Genomic DNA, 25,283 nt, shown 5'->3' with positions numbered 1-25,283 from the left:
TGACATTTCAAGAAATTCTGTAATTTTGCCACCATTTATTTATTTTTCAAGCTATTCTCATGAAAATTGGCACTCTTCTGTAAAATTGTGTGCTCTTTCTGATTATGCAGTCAAATCTGATGTATCTCTTTACCATAAGCCATGAATTGTAAATTAAGATGTACAAATTTCAATTTTTTTTTTTAAACTGGCGCATGGTATCATACAGTGGGTATCTATTTATGAACAAAACTAAGTATTATAGTGGTATTTAAATATAGCTTTATTGAGAGTAGGTATTTACCTTCCTCCCCATCAAAGAAGAGCTTAATCTTGGGTGTAGCCATTGAATGCCTAAAGAGCATTCATGGCCGGTATTTACTACTCCCCTAAAAAAAAAAAAAATTGAGTAGATATGAATTAATCTCAGAAGTAAATCAAAGAAAATTTTTCACATAGATTTTGGATTTCTGTAAAAGATGGAAATTCCCATAGTCGGCAAGAACTTATGCATTTTGGGACCAGTCCAATTTTTCAATTTTGTAAATCTCTATCTGGCTCCAAATATATCCCTATTCTCTGAGATGCAACCATAAATCATACTCTACATGAATCCTCGATATAGCTTTCACAGTACCAAGATCCAGGAATCCTGGTAAACAACTGCATATTTACCAGTTGATGGTAATTTTCATTGTTTCTATTCTGTTTTACTGAAAATTCAACTATGTAAACAAAGAAATAAAATGGTAATTTTTTACCTTGTTTCCACCTTAACATTTAAAATGATGACTTTTATAGATTTTGAGGTATGCTGAAGACGAATATCGCATTTAAATTTTCTACAAATAAGTAGTTTTCCGGATATTAAGCAATGTCATTTCTTGGTAGCCATCTTGGAGCGCGCAAACGCAACCCCGAGAAACTATGCGCAAACATGCATACCAAAATAGCCACCAGCAATAACAGAAGAAATGGCATTGCTTAATATCCGGAAAGCTACTTATTTGCATAAAATTTAAATGCGATATTCGTTTTCAGCATACCCGAAAACCTTAAAGGTAGTCATTTTAAAGAAAAATGTTAAGGTGGAAACAAGGTAAAAATTTACTAAATGCATCACAATGAAATTCTTTATCGAACTGCCTAATTATTATTATGATTATTTTTATTACTTAGATATCCTCAGTTAAAAAAAAAAAAACGGTTTTGTTTTACAGATTTGAAAAAAATGATCTTGACAATGAGTTAAAAATTAAAAAAAAAATATACAAAATACTATTAGAAACCCAACCAATAAATGTCACAAGGACATTTATTGGTTGGGTTTCTAATAGTATTTTGTATAATTTTTAAGTCATTATTGAGATTTCAAAGACATGAGATACCACGTGGCTATTTTTCTTGTGCAACACTCGACATTTATTATCGAAATAAACATTTTACATTAAATAAATACACTAAAAACTTATCCAACTATCTTGCCTTTGGTAATATTATTTGAATGCTTATGCACTTAGGTTACCGTGCTAATTTTTTCAAATAGTACTTTCAAATTAAATTCAAGTTTCACATTATCTTTTTTTTATTTCACTGTTAGGTGAAAGCACAGAATAGTTAACAAAACACCCTGCCCTCCCCATGTTAGGAATAGGTTTCTAAATAATGTTATTATTTTAGCATGGTAGCATAAGTGCATAAGTATCTTTTATTTGTTATATATATCTTTTTTTTTTTTTTTTTTTTGACCACTAAAAAACAATTCTAAGTAAAAAGTTATAAATACATTGATAACAGAAACGCATGTACTTAGTACATTTTGTTGTTGTTTTAACGCTTTTAGTACATGTGTAGGTGTATCAGAATTTTTGTAGGAATTTTTGACACCCCTAACACGAAACTGCAAATAAAATATAAAAAACTCGTAATTTCTCTTTTAAAGGTGGGTTGTTTATTTTCTTTATGGATTATACTTCCAAAATAAACTATTAAAGTTGTATAAAAAGTAATAGAAATATTTTTTTAAAAAATAGTAATGAAATTAATTGAATGTTAAGAGTTCAGTATTTTCCAATTTTTAAACTTTAAAAATCTATCAAAATTTTTCTATTGATTCTATTTTTACAATATTTTCATGGTCAATGTGAAATTTTATGTTCTTTCCAATAAACCGAATATAATATTTTAGACAAACGTTTTTTTTTTTAATTGACGCCCCCCCCCCATTTTCAAATGTCTATTAAAAAGTAAATAATTAATTTATGTACCAAAGTTTTATATATCACAAATTGAAGATAAAAGATCAATAAATAATATATTCAAATTTAAAACAAAAAAAAAGTAGTGTTTTTTAGAAATTTACCTGTAAAGTCCGAAGTTTAAAACCTTTTTAAAAAAAAAAACACGTTTGTTTTTGTTTGTTTTTTAATGAAACCTTGGTCCTTGCTCCTTTAATTGAAAAAAAAATTAGGGCTTGAATTACATTTTTCGAGGAGTTATAAGCTTCGAAAGATAGCGGGTGGAATTATTCAATAGTTTTCACGAAATTTCTGACACTGCTAGTACATGTGTACTAAAAGCGTTAAAAACAACAACATAGTTTTGGCTTGGTATTGTTTGGAAATCAAATTTGAAAACCTTGAAAATAATTTTTTTAAATTGACATACTCAAGATAAAAAATGAAACTTTTTTCTGCTTTCGTTTTGAAAGCAGAAAAAAAGTTTTCTATTTTTAAGAGAATACAAACAAAACTCGTTGATATGCTGACTGTAGGCTGGTCAGCGCATTAACGCATACCAAGCCGTTTTCCTGTTAAGTTTTATATTCTGTAATTGCTATAAAAGATATTTTAAAGAAATTTTTGCACAATTAATAATTATCAAATATTTACATATTATACATAAAAATAATTCTGAAACTATTATCTATATGAAAATGGATGATATATACTGATTTATCCTATCAATTTTGAAATATTCTTCGTCAACTTTGCTTGGTTGTAACTTTGCTTCCTATGGTCGTAAAAATATAAATCAAAGTCCAGTAGAAATGGACTTCTATGTTTATATAACCTGTAAAATTTCAGCCATATCCAATCAAATTTGACCCCACGCATGTGTATCCAAACGTAACATATGAAATGTAAACATTGAAAAAACAGTTTCCCTTTTTGCTGACATCATTTTTTACCGTTTTTTTTTTTTTTTTTCATTTTTAACTTGGAGCATAAAAACATTGAACGCATAAAAGAAAAATGAATTAACATCATTGGAATGCTTATTCTATTCTCTTTCTAACAATGTAATTCTTTTAAAAATTGACCCACAAATAAAAAAGACATGACTTGTTGAAGAACATTAGGTATGTAATATTGCCGATGTCCACAAAAATACAGCATACGCTTGTAATGCTAATATTGAAATATTGGACGTTTGAACACCACACTTCACCAATACCTGAAGGAAAACGTGCTAGGCACCACTATCACCATCATGGTATGTAAACAAAAAAAAAAAGAAAGTTTCCTGATGAAAATTCTGTTATGAATCAAAATATCAAATTTAATTTTAATTAATATGTTTATTTATTAAAAAATTCTGCACTTGTTTTTGGTCTTAAAACCATAAAATTTTGAATTTTGAATTTTGCAACAGTGCTTATAAACAGTAAATATTTTATTCCTTATGACAAGAAATGGAAGTATATAGCAATTAAACGACCCAGATGTACGTATGACACAGAAAATAACACACACATTATCGTATTAATATATAGATTGTTCCACCATGAACTGTATTTAAGAGTACATGCACAACAAACTTTAGATGGTCATGTTATGCACTAGTGATGGGATGATACCAACATTTTCCCTAATTCCGTACTAAATTCCTGATTCCGATACAATTAACGATTCTTTATAAATCCCTAAATATTTAACTTTAAAATGCTTACTTTGCCACAATTACTGTAAAAGCACATCTTAAATGCATATATATTTTCTCAAATGTAAAAACATCTTAAATGCATATATATTTTCTCAAATGTAAAAACACATCTTAAATGCATATATATTTTCTGAAACGTAAAACGCATCTGAAATGCATATATATTTTCTCAAACGTAAAAACACATCTTAAATGCATATATATTTGTTCTAAATATTTTTATTATTCTACATATTTTAACTAACAAAACTTTTTGGCTGGAATAATCATAATAGCTGTCAACCTGCACACCTTTTTGTCATTGCCTGGTTAATATCCAACACCACAACTCATTCTTTTATAAAACTTTTATTCTTTTCCCAAACTTTTCTTATTCAACGTTGCCCAAGATTGTATGATGATCAACAAATCTTTTGCACTCCCATATCTGAAATTTTTGAAATCATAAATTTTTTTTTAAATCAAATTAATTGCCTGCTCTAGTTGGGGACCCATCATCATGCACCAGAAAGAAACTCACTTGCTTCCTCTCAGTGACTAAGTTCATAATACATTGTAGTCTACATTGCACTGTAGAGAACCAACTGTTGATTTTATAAAATTATTTTTTATATATAACTAGCGGGGGTACCCAGCATTACCTGGGTGTTTGGAGGTGTGTATGTAGGGGGTTGATCCTGTTTAAATATTATTAAAAAAAAACACATGATGTTAAAAAAATTGGAAAAACCAAAACAAAACAAAACAGTGAACCAATGTAAAAAAAGGAAAAAAAAAAAGAAAATGAACGCTGAAAAGCAGAAAAAAATAGCATGAATAACCCTGTTTCAACCTGCAATCTTAAGATAACAACTCATGATCACGTGTTTGGAGGTGTGTGTGTAGGGCGGGTAAACTAAGGAATAAGCGAAGTAAAAAAAAAAAAAACGTTGCTCGGGTGTTTGGAGGTGTAAAAGAGAAAAAAAGTTTAGGTAGGAAGATAGGCTCGAACCCGAAGCATCGAGGTTAAGGCGGGAAAAAAATCTGACACGTTACCCCTATGCCAAAGAGACATACAACTAAGAACGGATAAAATTAAACCTTTAAAGACACTTGCAGGTGGTTTAAACTAACGTCAACATTTTCTAGGTCAAACATGACGTCATTGTCGTTGTAGCAGGAGGAGAGAAAATGAAGGAACAAATTTTTGCTACCCCCCTCCCTGTACAAAACTAGTCATTTTAGGGTGAAGGAATGAATGTTTTTGGCCAATTTTTCGATATTTGTCGTCCAAGATGTCCAGCTTAAAAATGACACCAATCTTGTGAAAATCCGTTGCCTCTGTCGAAAGTTTTTGCGAGATACACAAACACACACACCTTTTTTTCTTTTATATATATAGACTAGCGGGGGGGGGGGGGGTTAGCCGGCGTTGCCTGGGTGTTTGGAGGTGTGTGTGGTTTTGGGTAAATCAAAATTCCGGGTGTTTGTATCGGGGGTGGGGGTAAAATAAAAAAAAAAGTTTTGGTAGGCAAGTATGAAGGATCGAACCTGAACCCTTGAGTCGAAGTTAGAAATTAAAGTGTGAAAAAAACGTGCGGCGTTAACCACTGGGCCACCATGAAATACTAACAGAAACACATTAGAATTTATTTAATTATTTAGAATTGGCAGGTGCCCGTTTTAATGACTTAATCAGGTCAACTTTGACTGTGGGGTAGTATTTTATTTACTGCGGGAACGCTTTTTTTATTTTTTATATTTTGTTTCCCCAAGATGTTGGGGGGAAAACCAGCTCCCCATTGAAAGGGGATTGTCCAAATTGAATAGCAATTGTCTGATATAAGGAAAAATTCCACATTGATCAAAGCTGATTGCTTTTGGACATTTCCGGTGATCCCGACCGGAACACAACCGCCTTATTTAGTTCCGCTTTTATTATATGAAAAAGCCTAATCCAAATGTGGCGAGCGAAAAATGTTGAATATTTATCTTTTCAAAGTCAAACAAATTAAATAGACAGGCGAGTCTCATTGTTAACTTGGAGATATCATTTAGATGTGATATAAAGTTTTAAGAAGCAATCCAAGCGAAAAGCAAGCGGAAGAAATCCTTTCTTGGACATACACGAAAACACACACACACACACACACAATCACATACACACAAACATTTTCGTTTTTATATATATATATATATATATATATATATATATATATATATAGACTAGCAGGGGTACCTGGCGTTGCCCGGGTGTTTGGAGGTGTGTGTGGTTTTAAATAAAAAAGAAACCGGGGGTAGGGGAGGGGGGTAGGATCGAACCAGAAGCCCTGAGGCGAAGTTTGAAAATAAAATTGGCCAGCCAGAATGAGTTACTGAAAGATGTTTGAATTTATTTAAGTAAGAACCAAATTGACAGGTGCGCGCACGGAAGTCGTCGAGCATTACGATGACGACGATGTCAATGACCAGGTTTGTTTGTTATAAGTGAAGTAAAAAAAGAAAACAACGTTAAAACTTAAGCAGGGGGGGGGGTGTAATCAAAACATCGGAAAAAAAACAAAAGTAACGTAAAGCAAACGAACGATGAAAACAGAAATACGAACACGTGAAAAATGGCTTATATAAGCCTGTTTCGATATCAAAATTTAAAAAATCGGTAGGTACCCGGGTGTTTTTGGGTGTGTGGTCGGGGATAGATAAGTGAAGTAAAAAAAAACCCGGAAAAACAATCGTTACGTGAAAAATGGCTTAAATAACACTGGTTCAATATTTAAATTTAAAAACTCGAAAGAAAAAAAAGAAGACATCTCACACCACAATTCGAACCCAAAATGTTTAGATAATGAACCAACGCGCTAATCAACTGAGCTAACGCGACGTACATGAAATTTAGTCAGTTTTTCAACTATTTAAAGTAAATCAGGTCATGATGTCATCTGATGCATGCGTAGAACCGGTCATCGTCACGAGAGAACCGCTTTTGTTGACCCCCATCCATTTTAAACAGAAACATTCATTTTGAACGTACCCATGTCATATAAAGGACCTACTGTTGATCTTGTGTCATAATAAAACTTTTCAAATGCAATTGTGATGTTAGGTTGTATTCATCGAATTATTTCGATTGTCGATACTTATTGAAGACATTCTGATACAAGACCTATCTAAGAACACTGCCAGGCAGATGAAGTACCTTTGTGTGAAATTACATAAAAATCAGCTAGCCGTTTTAGAGTCCATAGGGAACAAACTCACGGACACATAAAGTTCCTTTTATATAATAGTAGAGATTCCCAGCAATTCTTAATTTATTTTTCTTATCGTGTATTTTCTTTTCAGCAAAAAGAGAGAAGTTGTTCCTGATCTTGCGCCGATGTTATGGCATTCTTTCGGTACAATTGCAGCCCTGCTTCAAGAAATAATCAACATTTATCCTGCCATCAATCCACCTCAATTAACAGTGAGTAATTCAATACATTTTTTTTCATCAAGCTTGTCTTTTTGTGTGCTGTTGTCATCATCTTCGTCTCGACATTTTTTTTGCTACTTGGGAGTCACTCATTATCAAGGCCCGATAGCTACTCGAGGGTAAGGGTTAATGAATGTAAGGTAGTAAATTAGTAATCGTTAATAGTGTAAATTGGGTAGAATTGGATTATTTATCAAGACGGCTCAACAAGAATTTGTTTACATTGGATTTGAAGGCTACTATGTTGTATTCAACTGGGAAGCAGGCCAGCGGAACAGTGTTCTACAAGCGGGCAGTTTTGGAAAAGAAGCTTCGTTCATGGAATTTGCATTTGGATTTAGGTACGGATAGAATGGAAGAAATTGTATATAGTGGTTGTAACCAGTCGAGTGGTTTTTTTTTGTGAAAGTTTGGCAACGGGGAACCATAGTATGCTCACAAATCAGCACACAATGGATTAGAGGATAGACATCTACCAATTATATATGTGGTTAGATTGTATTGTTTGTTTACAGCTGTTTCCAGGCAATGTTTATTCTAAGACATATAAATCATAAAACTTATATATGTAGACAGATTAACGATTAAAAATTTTTTCAAATCAAGTTTCAAACAAAGAGCATATACAAAGATATAGTTGTTTACACATTTTTCAAGGCAGTGTTTATTTTAAGACATAAATGAATCATAAAAATTCTAAACGCTGATTTTCTTTAGATTTAGTGGTAGGGTTAAAAGCTTGGGTGGACAGCGGTGGGGGGGGGGGTCTTATTACTTGAGCCATTATGAAATGTAGCAGTATGAATGATTTTTTTTTTTTAATATGATTATTGAATGTTTTGAAGTATTTGTGATTTTTTAATTTTGATGATAATTTGTTGGAATAGTGAAGGTGATGCAGCTGACCCCAGAATATGCTGACGTGGACAATTTTGGGTGCCATGGATCTGTGTTTTGTTGTTTGAACTCTTATTCTTGGTGAGATGCGACTTTGTGGATGTTTATAAGAAATTTTTTTATTATTAATTTTTACTATTTGTTGTTTTCTTGAATCATTCTTGTGCAATTTTTTTGTTCTTTGCATGTATTTTTCGCAGGATGGAGAGGAGTGATCTTTGCCTTGTGGGATTTATTCAAATAATGATTAATTTAAAAGTACGAACATGATATTAATTAAAAAAAAAATAATAATAATAAAAAGATTGGGAAAAAGAATAAGAAATAAGAATAAAATTTTAAGTAGTGTACTGAAGTAAGAAATAGATAGAAAATAAGACAGACTACTCGGTTATGAGTAAGGGGTCAACTAGTTTTTGAGTTTGGAAGGGTTAGGGGTTCAGTCGGTTTACGAGGTGGTCGCGGAATTTTTTTAATGTTTTTTGTTTTGTTTTTAACGTGGGATATGTATGGACAACCATTGTGTTTCGAATACTCAGGTGTGACGATGGTGTAGAATAAATAGAATCGACAGGAGTGACGTTTTGACCAAATAAGTTTAAAAAAAAAAAGGTAGATACTGAGTTAAGTAAACTAGATGGAGAAATTGAAAAAAATGGGGCTTGAATGGAATTAATTTTTGTAACGTATGGTCAGCATATATTGTTGCATAGGGGACATTCATATTTGAGAGAGATGGTGGACATATATATAACAATGATGAGGGGGAGATACATTTATGAGGTTGAGATGAGAGAGAGAGATACATTTCTTGTAAGAGTTACATAAAGTTCATAACGATGAGGGAAACAAAGTTCATATCAAGGATGTTTCACACATTACCTTTTGCTGTTGAATGATGACATGACACAGTTTTACAAAAACATGATAACTTCTTTATTATCAGATTGACCGGTCGAAGGATGATGACGTCAAGGAATTCAAAGTCGTATTATATGATTAAACGTTCTACCTTCGCTTCTAAGGGGACCCTCCTCTGATCATGTCAGCTCTGTGCGACCGACTCTGCTGACTGTTCGATCCGGACTCGACTGCCTCACATCTTCGACTCTCTGCTCCTATTATCAAGAATTCCTTTTTTCTATGACGTCAGATGTGTGGTTTCAAACGTGACCCACTCACATGGCTAGGCACCATTCTCCAAAACACACTTCTGCACAAAGAATTCTCACTAACCTATTTTTCAATATATTTTTAATTTCTATTGTTCATTCTTTTCTAGCTGACCTTTTAATTCAATTTCCATAAAAGAATGAACAATTCTTTTTACAATATCTCTATTTCCAAAACAATAGCCAAGTTCCAACATTCCAACTCCGAATCTATTCTGAACCTTGCGTACACGGTTTGAATCTCGGTCTATCCTAACCTCATTTTTCACTTATCTAATGTTCTTCTTACAGGAAAAGGGGACCCTTTTCCTGTAACCATATTAGAATTTTAGAGAGGTGTTGGTTTACGTGGACAGTTATTTATTTCATTATTTTCGAGGAGTGATTCGAATTTTTTTTGATTTGTGATTTCTGTTGATCTCGTAAAATCATCATAAAGTAAATTTGGGTGCTTTATGAGTGGAAATCCGGGATTTTCCATGAAACTATGGGCCTAGAAGTGCCAGGCACGGTTACTGACATTGGAAAAAAATGTTTTTCCGACATAGCAGAACGGAAGATTTCTGTCCAGCGTGAGCGGATCTAGTTGTTAATCAATAACAATGAAATGAATATGTAGAATATTGATAAAAACTGTCAAAATATGACAAAGCTAGATCATAGACAAGTTTACCGGAAGGTCTGGTCAGCTGATTGGATCTACGTGTATGTTACATGGATCAGGTTAGCTGGAAATCATAGAGTTGGAATTTGGATGTTGAGCAGAGTGGACGGTTTAACAGGTCGCCCCCCCCCCCCTTCACTGGGGAGGTGGCTGACGTGTCTAAGAATGGAGACCTAAAAGTAACCACGCAAGCAAAGATATTCACTTTTCATTCTTCTGCGATTGACACCTGGAAAGTGAATAAAAACGATATAAAACCAACCAGCTTCTTGGAAGTGAATGAATGTTTGTTCAAAAAGGTCCCAGCCTCCCCTCCAAGAATAAGGTGGACAAAATCAAAGACACATAAAGGTATGTCCAAAATAAATGTGTCACACACACACACACACACACACGCGCATACAAACAATTAAATATAAATATAACAAATAAGCAGCAACACAACATTAGGGTTCAAATAGTGAAGAACCACCCATAGACATTTAGTGATACGTATACACATCAGGACGAACCCTTTATCCCAAGCAAGTACACATATCAACATATGGTGCTATGGTACACATTACGCAACGGACCCCATTTTAGAACTCCGACCATCACGCAACAGACCCCTTTATGGTACCCAATCATACAACAGTTTGTGATACCTAGTAATAGGTATCTCTTTTATAGTTCAATAAATTTTTGATTATAAATTATTTTCCTTTATTTTAAGAACTCCTCCTCAGTAATATTACACGGGAAATAAGAAAGAATCGTTGGATGACTAAACTTGCTGATTTGCGATATGTAATAACATTTAATTCTTTTGACTCTAGGCTCATCAATCCAACCGTGTATGTAACGCATTAGCTTTGCTCCAGTGTGTGGCTTCCCACCCGGAAACAAGATCAGTTTTTCTACAGGGTAAGATTTGACAGTTTTATTTATTTTTTTGTTCTAATTTTTTATTCTTGAATTTTTTGCCGTGTGAAATGTTTACAAAAAAATGTCAAGCATTTTAAGAAATTGTTTGAATTTCTAAGATGAGGATTGATAATTTCTATTATTTGGATGAAGAAGTAGCACATATGTTGAGCAAAAATGTCCTAAGTAGACCTCTTTAAATAGTTAATTAGAACACCTATTATATATTTTTATCATTTACTTCAAACATAAATCAGTTTGTATATACCAATCGTAATAGATTTTAAAAAAATTATATATATATAAATAAAATTTTACCATTAAAAATTCATAAACTAGACAATTTTCTATCTTTATATAAAATTAATAAAGTTTCAGAGCATATATAACAATATAATAGCTTTTGTTGACTTGGTAGTTGCAAATGAAACGATATTGTAATAATTTTCCTTTTGAACCATCAACAGGAGACTTGATTTAGGAACTTTGAAAGCTATTATGTTATATATATATATATATATATATATATATATATATATATATATATATATATATATTAGTGTGTCATTAACCTTACAGCAGCAGCTGTATAGCATAATGGTGAGAAGCTTTGACTGTCATTTGGACGGTTGGGTTTTGATCCTGGCTTGAGGCAGTTGCCTGTCTAGCCGCACTGATGAGCTGCGAAACAGTACTGTATGTGGATGACTATATATGTATGTGTGTGTATATATATATATATATATATATATATATTATTGCAGGTTAATATTATTCAGAGTTAAAACATCCAATGAATTTAACGAGGTTTATACAAAAGTGTTGAATACATACCAAAGTAGAGCAAGATATACTTTTTATTTAATTTTCCATAATAAACATTTAGGTATCGCTACACAGTCATGAGTATGCTTCAGTCAACTAGTTATGAATAACAAGTGACATCATCAGGCGATGTTTTTTTAACAAAGTCTAGTCCTTAATGGATATTGGAGAAAGTTCACAGAAGTTCATTTTTGGAGAGCAATCATGGCTATTGTCCTTCAATCGCAGGCGTGTTTTTTTTTCATTCTGAGATTATTATGGATGGCTCTGCTTTTGATGAGAAATCTACTCTAAAACTTCTTGGTCTTTCTTTCTCATTAAATCTTCGAGTCCACATATATTAAATCCATTGCTTTTTCTTGTTCTCGTAAAAAATCAGTTCTCTCTATCGCTCCAAACACTTTCTCACACCTAAGGCTATTCTCCATCTCTATAAATCTACTATCAGACCACGTATGAAGTATTGTTGTCATATTTTGGACAGGTGAATCTGTGTCCCATTTGAAGGTTCTTGATAAATTGCAAAAATGTATCTGTAATTTGATTTCTTTTTCGCTGCAAATGCTCTCTCACACAGATGTTATATTGCTAGTCTCAGTCTTTTCTACAAATATCATTATGACATATGTTCTTCAGAAGTGTCTGATCTATTCCCTGCTTCCTTTGTTCCAGCTTGTTTGACTCGTTGGTCTAGTGGTCTTTATTCATTCGCTGCTTTAATACGTCATTGTAATACAGCTTCCTATTCCAGTCACATCTTTTCAAGGACTGCAAGTTTGTGGAACTCATTTCCTGCTCACTGTTTTCTTCTACCTATAGCCTTGATCGTTTCAAGATTAAGGTCAATAAGCATCTCTTGTCCTTGCAATAATCGGCTTTTGTTCTTGTTAGCTCCTTACATCAAGTGGCTTCATGCCTTGTCTCGAATGATTTCCATAAAAAAGTAAATAAAAAAATAAGATAACAGCGCTTGATTAGTGAAAAAGAAAAAAATATGTGAGACAATACAATGAGACACCAAACAAAACATAAAAACACAGGAATGAACCTACTTTGCCTGACGGAGAAACAAAGGTAAAGGGAGAAAAAAAGAAAGGAAAGAGGAGGAAAAGGGGAAATTAGAGAAGATAGACGGTAGATTCAAAAGCACACGTATAAATAAGGGAGGAAGATATAGGTCGTAATAAACTTATCACGTAGACAGGGAATGTGTCTGACCTTGTAGAAAACGCAGGGGCGGGCGAGAGTAACAAATTTATTTATTCATTAGTATAATTTTATTTTATGCCTATAAAATATTTTTATCATAATTAATTCTAACCTTTCGTTATTAATTCCGAATCTGACCCCCCACCCACACACACTTTTTTCTGCTTTCACTGCTTTTGAAGCCGTTTCGTTGTGAAAGAAATAAACAATTTCGCTATCACTTGCTCTCAACTCAAATGAATTTAACATGACTAAAATAGGAATTAATTGTTGAAGAAAAACTATAGACAATCTTTCAATAAGAAAGTGACATTATTGAAAAGTATACAATAAAAATTAAAATTATACAGATAAAAATAACAGGTACTTGTATAGTTTAATCAAGACCTTAAAAAATGAAAATATCGAGAAAAAAAAAAGTTTAAATTGTACGTATCCGTTATAGAATGAACTTCTCCGAAAAAAAAAAAAATTCACTTAATTTCATCAAGTTTTTGTTTTACTGCGAAAAAACAATTTATGATACCGAGCAAAAGGTTCGATTTTTTTTTTTTTTTTTTTTTTTTTTTTTAAGAAGAAAACCTAGTATTAGGAGGGAGTGTCGGCACTTTAACTAGTTATCTCCCCATGGTGTTTCTAAATTCAAACAAAAACTAAAAAACAATCCAAGATGTCTGCCTTCAATGCGCTCTCATAAAAACGTTTTTCCGTTGTAAAAAAAAAAAAACTACTCTATCAAATTAAGTGAAATTTTTTTTCGGAGATCTTTAGTTCAAAACGGATACGTACAATATAACCTTTTTTCGATATTTTCATTTTTTTAATGTCTTGATTAAACTGTACAAGTACCAAATAACGTAATTTTTATTTGCACTTTTGATAACAAAATTAGAAAATAAGATTTTATTTTATTTGAAATTTTATAAGAAATATGTTTATTTCAATTTTAAAAATAAGTTTTTTATTTGAATTTATATAGTAAATATATGTTTATGAAAGTATAAAAATAAAATTGAGATCAAAATAACAAAATTTCAAAAAAATATCCAATACATAATATTCCCAAAATACTTTTAAAAGATTTGTAAGTGTTTTCAGAAATTCTTTAAAAAAAAAAAAACTAATTTCCATAATTCTTGATTAAAATAAAACTGAAAAAACTTTCCAATGATTATTAAATAAAAAATGAAAGATCAGAAAAGACTTAATAAAAAAAGAGTGCATGCTCAGAGGATATATAGGCATGAAAGAAAAAAGTGAAAAAGTTGATTTACCTTGTCACGACTTCCTGGTAGCAGCCACACCGGAAGTTAGGAAGTACATTAGCTGACTATTATTGCTTTGTTGCAGCACTGACAGCATCGACAACATCTTTGGACTAGTGGAACAAGTGGAGACGATCACAGCTGGTGCAGTGAACACACCCAATGCATGTTCATAAATGATTAGAAAAAAAAAAAATGATCGTCTAAATGAGATAAAGTTATCCATATGTTTCTCAAAAGTTCCAAAACCTATTTGAATGCAAACTATTTTGTGTTTTGTTTTCTTTTCCAGCTCATATCCCTCTGTTTTTGTATCCATTTCTGCACACCGTCAGTAAAACACGGCCATTCGAATATCTCCGGTTAACAAGTCTCGGTGTTATTGGTGCCCTTGTTAAGGTGAGTTGGCTTCTTTAAGAAAAAAGATATCCCGTCTTTCTTTCTTTTTTCTTTTTTTTTTTTCTTAACCCTTTTGCATTTATTTTTGTTCCAATGTCGACATTTCTATTAACCTCTTTCCATCAGGACGTTTGTGATTCTCTCTATTTACTTGCCTCCTCACAAGGGCAGAATTAGACACAAGGTCAGTTTTTAATGTGGGAAAAATCCGGCTCCCCAAAAAGGGGCAGTCTGGATAGGAACAAAAATAAAGACTGTTTCAGTCACAAAGGATTTCTCCTCCACTGACCGAGGGAAGTGTAGCATCAGAACAGATACTGCACTTTGTTCCGAGCCAAAAGACTAATTTCTGATTGTTGATGCATTTGGGATACGGTAGACGTCTTCTCTCGCACAAAGCATGTTTTAGAACTTTTTATATACTCCCTAGATTATAATATCTACGATTTGTAAAGGGAGACGTCGTGGCTATCTTTTATTTGAGTGACTTTTATTTTATAAAATTCCCGCTATTTTGTCTCGCGTGTTTGTTCAGTGAAACTAATTGAAACAAAGTCAGTTCCTTGGCATTAAGGACGTCCAGAAAGCAATGAGCTTTGATCAATGCGGGGCAAACTCGTCATATCAGACAATTGCTATTCATTTGGAAACTCCCCTTTTTGTGGGGAGCTGGTTTTCCCAAAAGCTTAACTGCAAAACCAAAGTTAAGGGCGTGGTGTTTATGCATCTGTGTGAACTCATTCACTTAACTTTTTAATTGTTTAATTCAAACCATTCTCACTTCCTCTTGTCGCGATAAGATATCATGTTTTCTTTCACTTTCTTTTCCACTTTCGCCTCAAGGTTTTCAGTTCAAGCCTATCTGCCTACTAACTTTTTTTTTTTTTACACATTCTTTTCCTCCTTCACTTTTTTTTCCTACACACACACTGACAAACGCTATTTGTTAAGTGTAAAAATGCACGTGTGTGTGTGTGGGGGGGTGATATATAGATTTTAGTTTTACTTCTAGTTTAAAATCAGTAAATATTTATTATTTTATCAATATTAACAGGGGAAGGTGTTGCTTTAAACAAAACCAAATAAAACAGACAGTTAAAAGAATCAATTTTAGCATTGGAAAATCAGCACAATTTTTTCCGATTCTGATACCACTAAAAATTCCGATTTTTTTTTTTTTTTTTTTTTTTTTTTTTTTTTTTTCTTCCCCCATTCGATTAATCCTCCCAACACTAGTAAAAAGATACTTGAGGGGACGGCTAAGGTCATTTTGAACTCTCGAGACAGGAAAACACCTCACAATTGGTAGTCAGTTTTCAAATATCCAGCAACTCCCAGCTGACAGGACAAGTGCGGAAGTAGTCTTTCCTTTTTTTTCTTTCCTATTTTTCTTTCTTTTTTTCTTTTTCTTTTTTTTTCTTTTTCTTTTTTTTCTTTTTCTTTTTTTTCTTTTTCTTTTTTTCTTTTTCTTTTTTTCTTTTTCTTTTTTTTCTTTTTCTTTTTCTTTTTTTTTCTTTTTTCTTTTTTTTCTTTTTCTTTTTTTTCTTTTTCTTTTTTTCTTTTTTTTCTTTTCTTTTTTTCTTTTTCTTTTTTTTCTTTTTCTTTTTCTTTTTTTTCTTTTTTTTCTTTTTTTCTTTTTCTTTTTCTGTTTTCTTTTTTTCTTTTTCTGTTTTCTTTTTTTCTTTTTCTGTTTTCTTTTTTTCTTTTTCTGTTTTCTTTTTTTCTTTTTCTTCTTTTTTTCTTTTTTTCTTTTTCTCTTTTTCTTTTTTTCTTTTTTTTCTTTTTTTTTCTTTTTCTTTTTTTTTCTTTTTTTTTTCTTTTTCTTTTTTCTTTTTTTTCTTTCTTTTTTTTGAATGGCTCCGTTCAGTCTTAAAAAACTATGGATACCGACTAATGTAACGTAGTACACACGTTTATACACACGTTAACATGTAGAAACCCGGGACCCAACATGTAGCAAAGTACGTCACAAGGAACATAGGGCAAGTAATAACTTGACTCCTTTTTATTTGTAACAACAACATTTATTTCTTGGTACTTTCCTGAATAAAACGTGATCGTGCTCCTTCTGGCTGACTTCTGCTTCTCGAACATGATCGTCTTTAACGTGCTCTCTCTTTTATAGACACCTGCACATATACTGGGTGGAACGATAAAAGTGTCACCCTAAAGAAAACAACACTACAAATTTATTTTAAACTTTTATTGAAAAAATCAATTCAGGTAATTTGATCATGTAGTAAAGTGAACATCTATTCAATGTAGCCGCATTCAGCCTCAATCACCGCCTCAATACGAATCCAGAATTGGGAACATGCCTTTTTCATAAGTGCCGGAAGGAGCTTGTGAATACTTGACAGATAGTGACGATCAGGCTGGCTTTGATGTTGTGAGAGGTCATGTTGGTGATGTTCTCGACGTATGACCAAACAAAGTAGTTCAGTAGGTTCAGGTCATGGGGAGGGCAGTGAGAGAAGGGTACAAAGTCGTAGCACTCCTTCTGAAGCCAAACCTGGGTCTATTTGGACTTGTGGGCCAGCACAGTCCTACTGCCACACCCAGGGTCTGCCAGTGACCACCTGATTGCACCAGGGGATCACCACATGCTTCAGCACATCCAGGTACACTTTGGTGTTGACTTTCAAGCTGACTTCGAAGATGTGAGGTGGCATGATGTGACCCTCATTTGAAACCACACCAAAGACCATAACTGTGGTCAGAAACTTTGTTTTCATCACTCTGGTCACGTCCCTGTATAACCCTATACACCCTCTGTTGTCCGAGGGCCGGGCCGCATCCGTCGCTAACCTGGTTCATGGGAGCATACTTGTGATGTACTCTTGGCCGTGTTCATCGCTCCCGGCTCGCAGGATGCAACCCAGCAGAGTTACATTCTTACTTGTCTAGTGGTGGACCCCTCAAGGGTGACCAGACTCTCACTGGTCACTGGAAAATATCTCTCTGCTGCTCAGGGCACGTGAAATCGCGAAATATGCATGACCCTAAGTCCGTGTGGCAACATTGTCGATTCCGGCCGTCACTCTGGCTTCGTGCTGGATCCAGTCTCTTTCATCATCTGACGTCAGAGCATACCTGAAATAAACTGTATCCTTATTTAGGCCGGCAATCGAGAAACAAAGAAAAACTCTGGTTCATTTTCGTAAAAACCAAACAAAATAATTATTCATAACTCATTTTACACTTGTTTAAAGTTGAGTTCTTTGATCCGAGCTTCATGATGCAGGTTGTATAACTTAAGTTCATCTAGTTAATTTCCCAGTTAAGAACAAGAGCTTTTCAACTTAGCTCTTATGAGGGTTTCTGCCTCCTCCCACTCCAGGCGGGGTGAGAGCGATGTGGACGTCTCAAGGACAGCCAGTAAAAAGATCCCAGTTCTAAAAAAGACAATCGTTTTTATCAAATCAGAAATTTCTCCCTCTACCTTTTTGGAGTTATTCTTTCTCTTTCCCATTATCCTATTCTTTTTCTTCTCTCGTTAACTCCTTTCTCTATCCCCTTATTTTATATTCTTTTCATTTTCTCTTTTCTTGTGAACGTCTTCTTCCTCTTTCGTGACCATATCTCTCCCTAAGTTCAATTTTATTTATCTGTCCAACTAACTTATCACTGGCTTGGTGGCTTGGTAGTTAAATACAACAGGTGGACCCAAATGACAACATCCCCCAGACATCAAAGCAGACATTTTGAACCCAAGTCATTGTACCTGTCCCACTCAATTAGTTATTTAAAATTCATTTTTTTTACCAAACCCAACTAAAAAAAACAATCGCTTGTTCCAACGAATCCTATTATCAGATTTTATATTTTCCTTTCATTGAAGCAGATACTATCTTTCTCTGGTGGACAGAAATCTCATAAACATCTGTTTTTCGTCGACCAAGTGTCAGCATGGCCCCACCTAACCATACCTCATCCTCTCCCATCTTCATCTAGCTGAACGGGATACCTGGCACTGCCCGGGATCCCGTTACACCTGTTATTTGTGGCAATCCAGCGATGCATTTTGAGAGTGCTGGCAATGGTCCTGTTGTCATAACGTGGTTCGGTAGAGATAGAGGTAGGGAGTACTGGGTCGGGTCTTCAGATTTTGGTGGAGACCCCCTCAGATCAAAATATGCACTAAACCTAGGTAAGAATCGAAAAAATTTTGAAAAAAAAATCAAAATTCATCTGTTGGCGCCATTTTTTAGATTTTTAGGCTCCGGGGGCCCCAAAACGCCCATTTACCCATCTTTGCAAAAGAAGGGATAAGAAATAGCAGTTGAAACTTAGGTATTTTCACTTCTTTTGACTTGGTCAATGAATTAGGATAGGAATGACACAATGTATAGCTAAACTGAGTTTTATTTTAGCATATAAAAGTCATTTTTTAGTACAAAATCGGGATTTTAGCACAATTTTCACGGTGATTTACACCCTAGATGTCATTCATTTTGCGGAAAGAAATACCCTTAATCGTCCAGTGTTCCAAATCTGTTAAATTTTACATAAGAATGTTTCTTACAAAGCTTCATACAAAAATTGTAAGTGTTATTTAACTAGTTTCCCAAGGGGCTTGGGGACTAGTACTAGTAGAATCGAATGATTGATAACATTGCAGTGTTATCTGAGAAAGGAGTTGTTTTGTTTATTTGGTCAGTTCAAAATGAGACTCTGAAATGTAGAGTCTCCTTGCTATGTTATTTTTATCATAATCATAGCACACAGTTGAAATCTCCTTCTCCTTGGGTCCATTCATATTTTTATTTGGGTCCATTTTGAATATCCTGACACAGTTATATTTCTCTTTCAGGATTGTATTGAAGAGTCAGCCGGTAGAATGAGTAGTGTTGCAGAGCAGTTCACAACTTTCTCTTTTGGTGATGTTCTTCCTTCAGAATATGAAGTCCTTGCTAAAATTCTTGAAGTCGCACCATCTGGACAACCAACTGAAGAGAAAGAGACTAGACTCAGAAAACAAGCTGTGTCAGATTGCGCCAAGGGATTAATGATAACCTGGTCGAAGGCGTTCTCCGCATCTAATGTTCTGTCTGCGAAATCGGTGAAGAAGAAGATTCGCAAATCTTTGCAGTCATACTACAATGCTGTTACAACCAGCAAGAAGAAGAAAAGACGTGCAGAGATGGAGTGTAAGAAGGAACATTCCGAACTCTTCAACATCAAAGGCATGGCGGTAGATCCTGAGAAGTTTGCTCCAGCGGAAAAGACATTCTACTATGATCAGTTGAAAATGAATCGAAATTGGGGAATCGACTTGACACAAGTAGACGAGGAGTTTGAAAAAGAGATGGAGGACATGCGACAAAAAGAAGCAGCTGAGGTAGAAATGGTGGAGGATGAACTTTCATGCATCATGGATGAGGTGGTTGACACACTCAACAGTACTACAGTAGGTAGTGAAAAGAACAGTCAAGAAGGAGTTAGCATGACTCGTTCAGGTCTGGTTCGAGTTCTTGTAGATTGCGCTGACGCTGCATCACAAACAGACCGGTATCCACAAGAATTCCTCTGCCCACTAATGATGATGCCCTAAAAGCCATCACTTGCATTCCACGAGTTGCAGAGGAAATGGTTGAGTTACCTTTAATCCTGAATGTGAATCAGATGTGTGTGGTGTTGTGGACAGTAAAGGGGGTGCCAACATGGTTTCTGGGGTACTGTACTAAAATCCTAGACAACCAGAAATACGAAATTGAACATTTGGAGCGTGTTTATGAAAGGAAGAACTTAAAATGGAGGTACCCAAACCCAGATGATAAGCAAACTATCGATGCAGATCAAATTGTCGAATGCGAAATCAACGGAGACTGGGATGTTCTTTCGCAATTCACACTGCACAACCACAAAGAGATTGCAGCCAAGTTTGATGGATTATTGTAGTGCTTGTAGTGTATATCTGAGTCACTTTTGTTAAGTCTGTTAAGCACTTGGAAATCATAAAAGGACGGGATTATGTCGATTTCGGCCTATTTTCAGCAATTTTAGGTCCAATTTGGCCAAATTCACCCCTAAAATTGCCCTTAAAGACCCCAAGACCTGTCAATAATCATGGTTCTCTGCTTTATATGTGTGTCTGAAGTCATTCATATCCAGTGGGAATGAACAAGGATCGATAAAGTGACCGAGAACAGGATTTTGGCAATTTCGTCCTATTTTTGGCAATTTTGGGTCAAAATTTGGTCTATTTCTCTTCAAAAAAGGCCCAAAAAGATCTGAGACCTGTATATAATCGTACTCCAATGTCTATTTTAGGTATCTACAGCAATATATACCTTTATAAAGGTGGACGAGGATAATTTATGTGACCCAAGATGGTTTTTGTGATTTTTGCCTGTTTTTCGGCCAATTTATGGCCAATTTTGGCCATTTTTTGACCGAAATTGACCAAGAATACCACAAAACCTGTTTAAATACATGACCCTGTGTCATTTGAAACTATTTATATCCATTAATGGGCATTGGAGATACACAAGAAGCAAAATTATGCCTTGAAATCACTCATATTGACATTTCGGACACATATTTCTTGAAAAACCAGCCCCAGATCTAAAAAATGCCGCCAACAGATGAAAATATTTTTTTTTTCAAATTTTTGTTCGATTTTGACCTAGATACACCTTATATTTTGATTTGAGGGGGTCCCCACCAGATTTTGAAGATGTGACCTTTTTTCGACCCAGTACTCCCTACCTCTAGTAGAGAGCATGAATTGTACAGCGGCGCATTTCCGATCTCGCTTGTTGAACATTGTGTCACTTTCAGACATGATAGAAGGCTCCTATCGATGTCAAGATTTGTACACAACTGGCCAACTAGTCTGCAACAAAAAAAGAAATTAGTTTTCATCAAACAGAAATGGAATCATGTCGTCTTTTATAGGGCGACAATTTTATTGTATCATCCTGTATGTATTAAAAAAAACATTTAATTTATTTTGTTCTTGATCGCTCATCAGTGAGAACATAACAATTCTCTATCTATATAAAAGCCAAGTATGTCCAAGGATGGAGTACTGCTGCCATATCTGGGCAGGAACTACTAAAAACAGCCTATCTTGCCTTGACAGAGTACAAAAGACTTCATAGCCTAGTGGGGGATACCCTTTTCTCTTCCTACAACCTTTCTCCCACAGAAGGGACGTTACGAGCCTGTCGTTGTTTTATCGTTACTTCACTGGGAAGTACTCGTCTGAGCTCCAATCTCTGGTCCCCCCTCACCAATCTTTCACGAAAAACACCTAGCTTAAACCACTGTCAATAATTTTCCCTACTCTTTATCTGTGCCTAAATCAAAATGTAGATTTCATGAACAAAGCTTCTTTCTTAGAAGTGCATGCCTGTGGAACTCTGTTCCGTTTGCCTGTTTCCCACCTGACTACAACTTGGATGTCTTCAAGTCCAACATAAACAAATTCCTGATAAATCACCCCCTTAATTAAGACACTTTATTAGATCTCCATTACTAGCGATTACTATGATACTATCCCATTGATTACTGTACATGCAATAACACTTATCCCTGAATGGCCTCCAGGCCTTGATAAGTGATGACTTCCTTGTAAAAAAAGAAAAAAAGTGCATCTGTAAGGTGTAAAATGGCCTGATACACGCGTATCAGAAGTGCACGTGCATTTTTAACCTGCATGATATTGTATTTTGTGATTTAACTGCTGAAATGTCAGTTTTTATATAATTAAAATCTTTTTTTTTTAGACGGATGAGCAAGAAGTGATCACATTCCTCCTCACCACAGAAATCATTCCATTGTGTTTGCGGATAATGGAATCGGGTAGTGAACTCTCAAAGACTGTAGGTATTTTTTTGCTTAGTTGTCAATGTGAAAACTGTTATATAAGAAGAAATTCAACTTTATAGAAGGCAGAACAATGCAAAGGTGTGACGGATAGAATCAAACTGATGTAACTTAAGATATACTGGTTGAAATAGCTATGCAGTTTCACTTTTATTGATTCAATTCATGTATAATCATGCATATGTTTTATACATATAGAAATATATTTTTCTTATAATATATATCAATCCTTATTTAAGGAGCTCAGTGTAATTACAGAGCAATATAGAGAATAAATGACAAAAAACTATATTCCAAAATTCATGATATTGACCATCTTAAAATTTATTCCATTAGTTCAGTTGACTTTTACAATTCTTGACAGTTTCTGTTTCATGGCGCAAAATCAATCACTTATTATATCAATCAGTGAATCTATTATGCCCTTAACTCCTCAAAAGAAATAGCAACAATCAATCCATCAAAAGGAAATATATATATATATATATATATATATATATAGTGTAAAATGGCCTGATACACGCGTATCGGAAGTGCACGTGCAATATATATATTTATAAATTACTAACTAGCTCTACCTACGTATTGAGCACTTTTGAAGTAAATACTTAAAGTTTACACATAAATCTATACTTTCGTATATTAATTTTATGTGAGTAAATTAAGTAGTTAAATATATATTTTTTTTTTTACATGTAGGATGTTCTTGTGCCAGACGGTTAGGTGGTGTAGCCATAATGCTATATTTCGGGATATTCTCCCTTCATCAGGCATGTGCTTGACTTTCAAGTGTGCATGGCAAGTTTTATTATAGATGCAGATGCCTAGTTTATTACTATTTGACGCATGTTGTTACACAATATTAGAATTTAATTTTGTATGTGAATTTAGCATAAAATGAGCCCTATTTCTGAACCATTTTAGCATTTTAGAGCAGTTGACCACTTTTTTCCGTGGATGATAAATTTAAATCGTCCTGCTCTTACCACCAAAATGCATTATTTATTTTTTGTTAGACAATTGTGTGTGAAAAATCTTGAAAAACTTAGCAAGAAAAAGAAAAACAATTATTTTAGAATAGCTTTAAGAGGTGTAGATGAGGAAATGAATTGATCGACTGGATGATGAACATGGTCTCATCTGAAGATGTTGATTTGGATTCCCACGATGGTGTCCCACATGCACACAGAGCCCAACTGATATCTACAGAAAGTGTCAGTTTTTCTTTCTCTCAAATTTGTGTTTTGAATTGTTTCTTTTTTTATGTTTGTGAACCGGTGCTCATCTCCTCAGTTTCAATACTAGAATCATTAAAAAAAATTAAAATTAAACAATCCAGTACTAAACTAAGAAAGATGGTGGGATCCTTCTATCGCTCCAGAAGATATCTCACTACTGATGCAATTCTCTATCTATATAAAAGCCAAGTATGTCCAAGGACGGAATACTGCTGCCATATCCGGGGAGGAGCTGCTAAAAACAGCTTATCCTGCCTTGACAGAGTACAAAATAGACTTTGTTGCTTAGTGGGGGATGCCCTTTTCTCTTCCCTGCAGCCTCTCTCCCACAGAAGAGACGTGAGACTATCCTTATTTTATCGTTATTTCCATGGCAGGTGCTCGTCTGAACTCCAATCTCTGGTCCCCCCTCGCCAATCTTTCACGAAAAACACCCATCTAGCTGAATCCACTGTGAAAAATTTCCCCCATTCTTTATCTGTGCCTAAATCAAAACGTAGATTCCATGAACAAAGCTTCTTTCTTAGAACTGCACGCCTGTGGAACTCTGTTGCGTCTGCCTGCTTCCCACCTGACTACAACCTGGATGTCTTCAAGTCCAACGTAAACAAATTCCTAATGAACCGCCCCCTTAATTAAACACTTCATTAAATCTCCACACTAACATACTGTACTTACAATAACCCTTATCCCTGAGTGGCTTTCGGGCCTTGATAAATGGTGACCACCGTGTAAAAAAAAAAAAAAAAAAAAAAAGAAGAAAAATCAGACTGTTACAAAGGACAACAACACAAAACTTTTTTCTTCTGTTGGATTCCTAGTCACTATGGTTTCTGTGGAAATGAAAAAGTTGACATGGATGCCATAAATTCCCTAAAACTCCAAAGTTTTTTTTATACAGACTACAAATCTTCAATAATTTTATTATGAAGAAATGACAAGAAAACTGAAACAATCGCCAAAACAACAAACTCTTCCAAATTATGCCTATACTTAAAAAAAAAATCTCAAGAAATCCCCTAAAGAAGTAGCAGTTTTATCATGTATCTAGACAGGACGCATACATAATTTACTCCTACATACTAAAAAGTGAAGAACTTGCCAAATGTATACCATGTCATAAACTTTATTCGGCGAAACACATTTTACTTGACTGCTATGACCTCAGAAAATTTTATCAACACTACTACAAGGCCACAAACTTAAAAGAACTTTTCAAAAAATATCCTAAAACCATTCTAAATTTCCTAAAATGAGTGAATCTTTACCATAAAATATAAATCCCATCAAATAGCAAACTATGCCTAAACATTGCTCAAATATACCCAGCGAAAATTGACCCTGAAAGCATCTAAACATTTAAATTTTATATACAGGATTACATGACCTGTAGAAGGTCATGTGCTGGTTAAACAAACAAATCTCCTCAGCAAAAACGACACGGGCAGAAGAGAAGATGAAGGAAAAGAAATCTACGTCACACGATGTTGGGGTTGGCAA

At 34.2% G+C, this 25,283-nt stretch overlaps 1 protein-coding gene across 1 annotated transcript in view; it reads left to right on the top strand.

Annotated features, from left to right (window-relative positions):
* Positions 1-25,283, top strand: part of LOC145263590 (CCR4-NOT transcription complex subunit 9-like) — a 59,844-nt gene that overhangs the window by 18,454 nt on the left and 16,107 nt on the right. The window contains exons 3-6 of the mRNA XM_080120434.1: positions 7,246-7,366; positions 10,927-11,014; positions 14,606-14,712; positions 22,446-22,541. Coding sequence (XP_079976560.1) covers positions 7,246-7,366; positions 10,927-11,014; positions 14,606-14,712; positions 22,446-22,541 — 412 coding nt within the window. The remainder of the gene's footprint in view (positions 1-7,245; positions 7,367-10,926; positions 11,015-14,605; positions 14,713-22,445; positions 22,542-25,283) is intronic.

The sequence above is a fragment of the Euprymna scolopes genome, chromosome 39 (assembly GCF_053919585.1).
Source record: "Euprymna scolopes isolate OS-2025 chromosome 39, ASM5391958v1, whole genome shotgun sequence".
In the NCBI taxonomy this organism is placed as follows: Eukaryota; Metazoa; Mollusca; class Cephalopoda; order Sepiida; family Sepiolidae; genus Euprymna; species Euprymna scolopes.
Note: the sequence above shows the minus strand (reverse complement) of the source record. Positions and strands in the feature narration are given on the sequence as shown.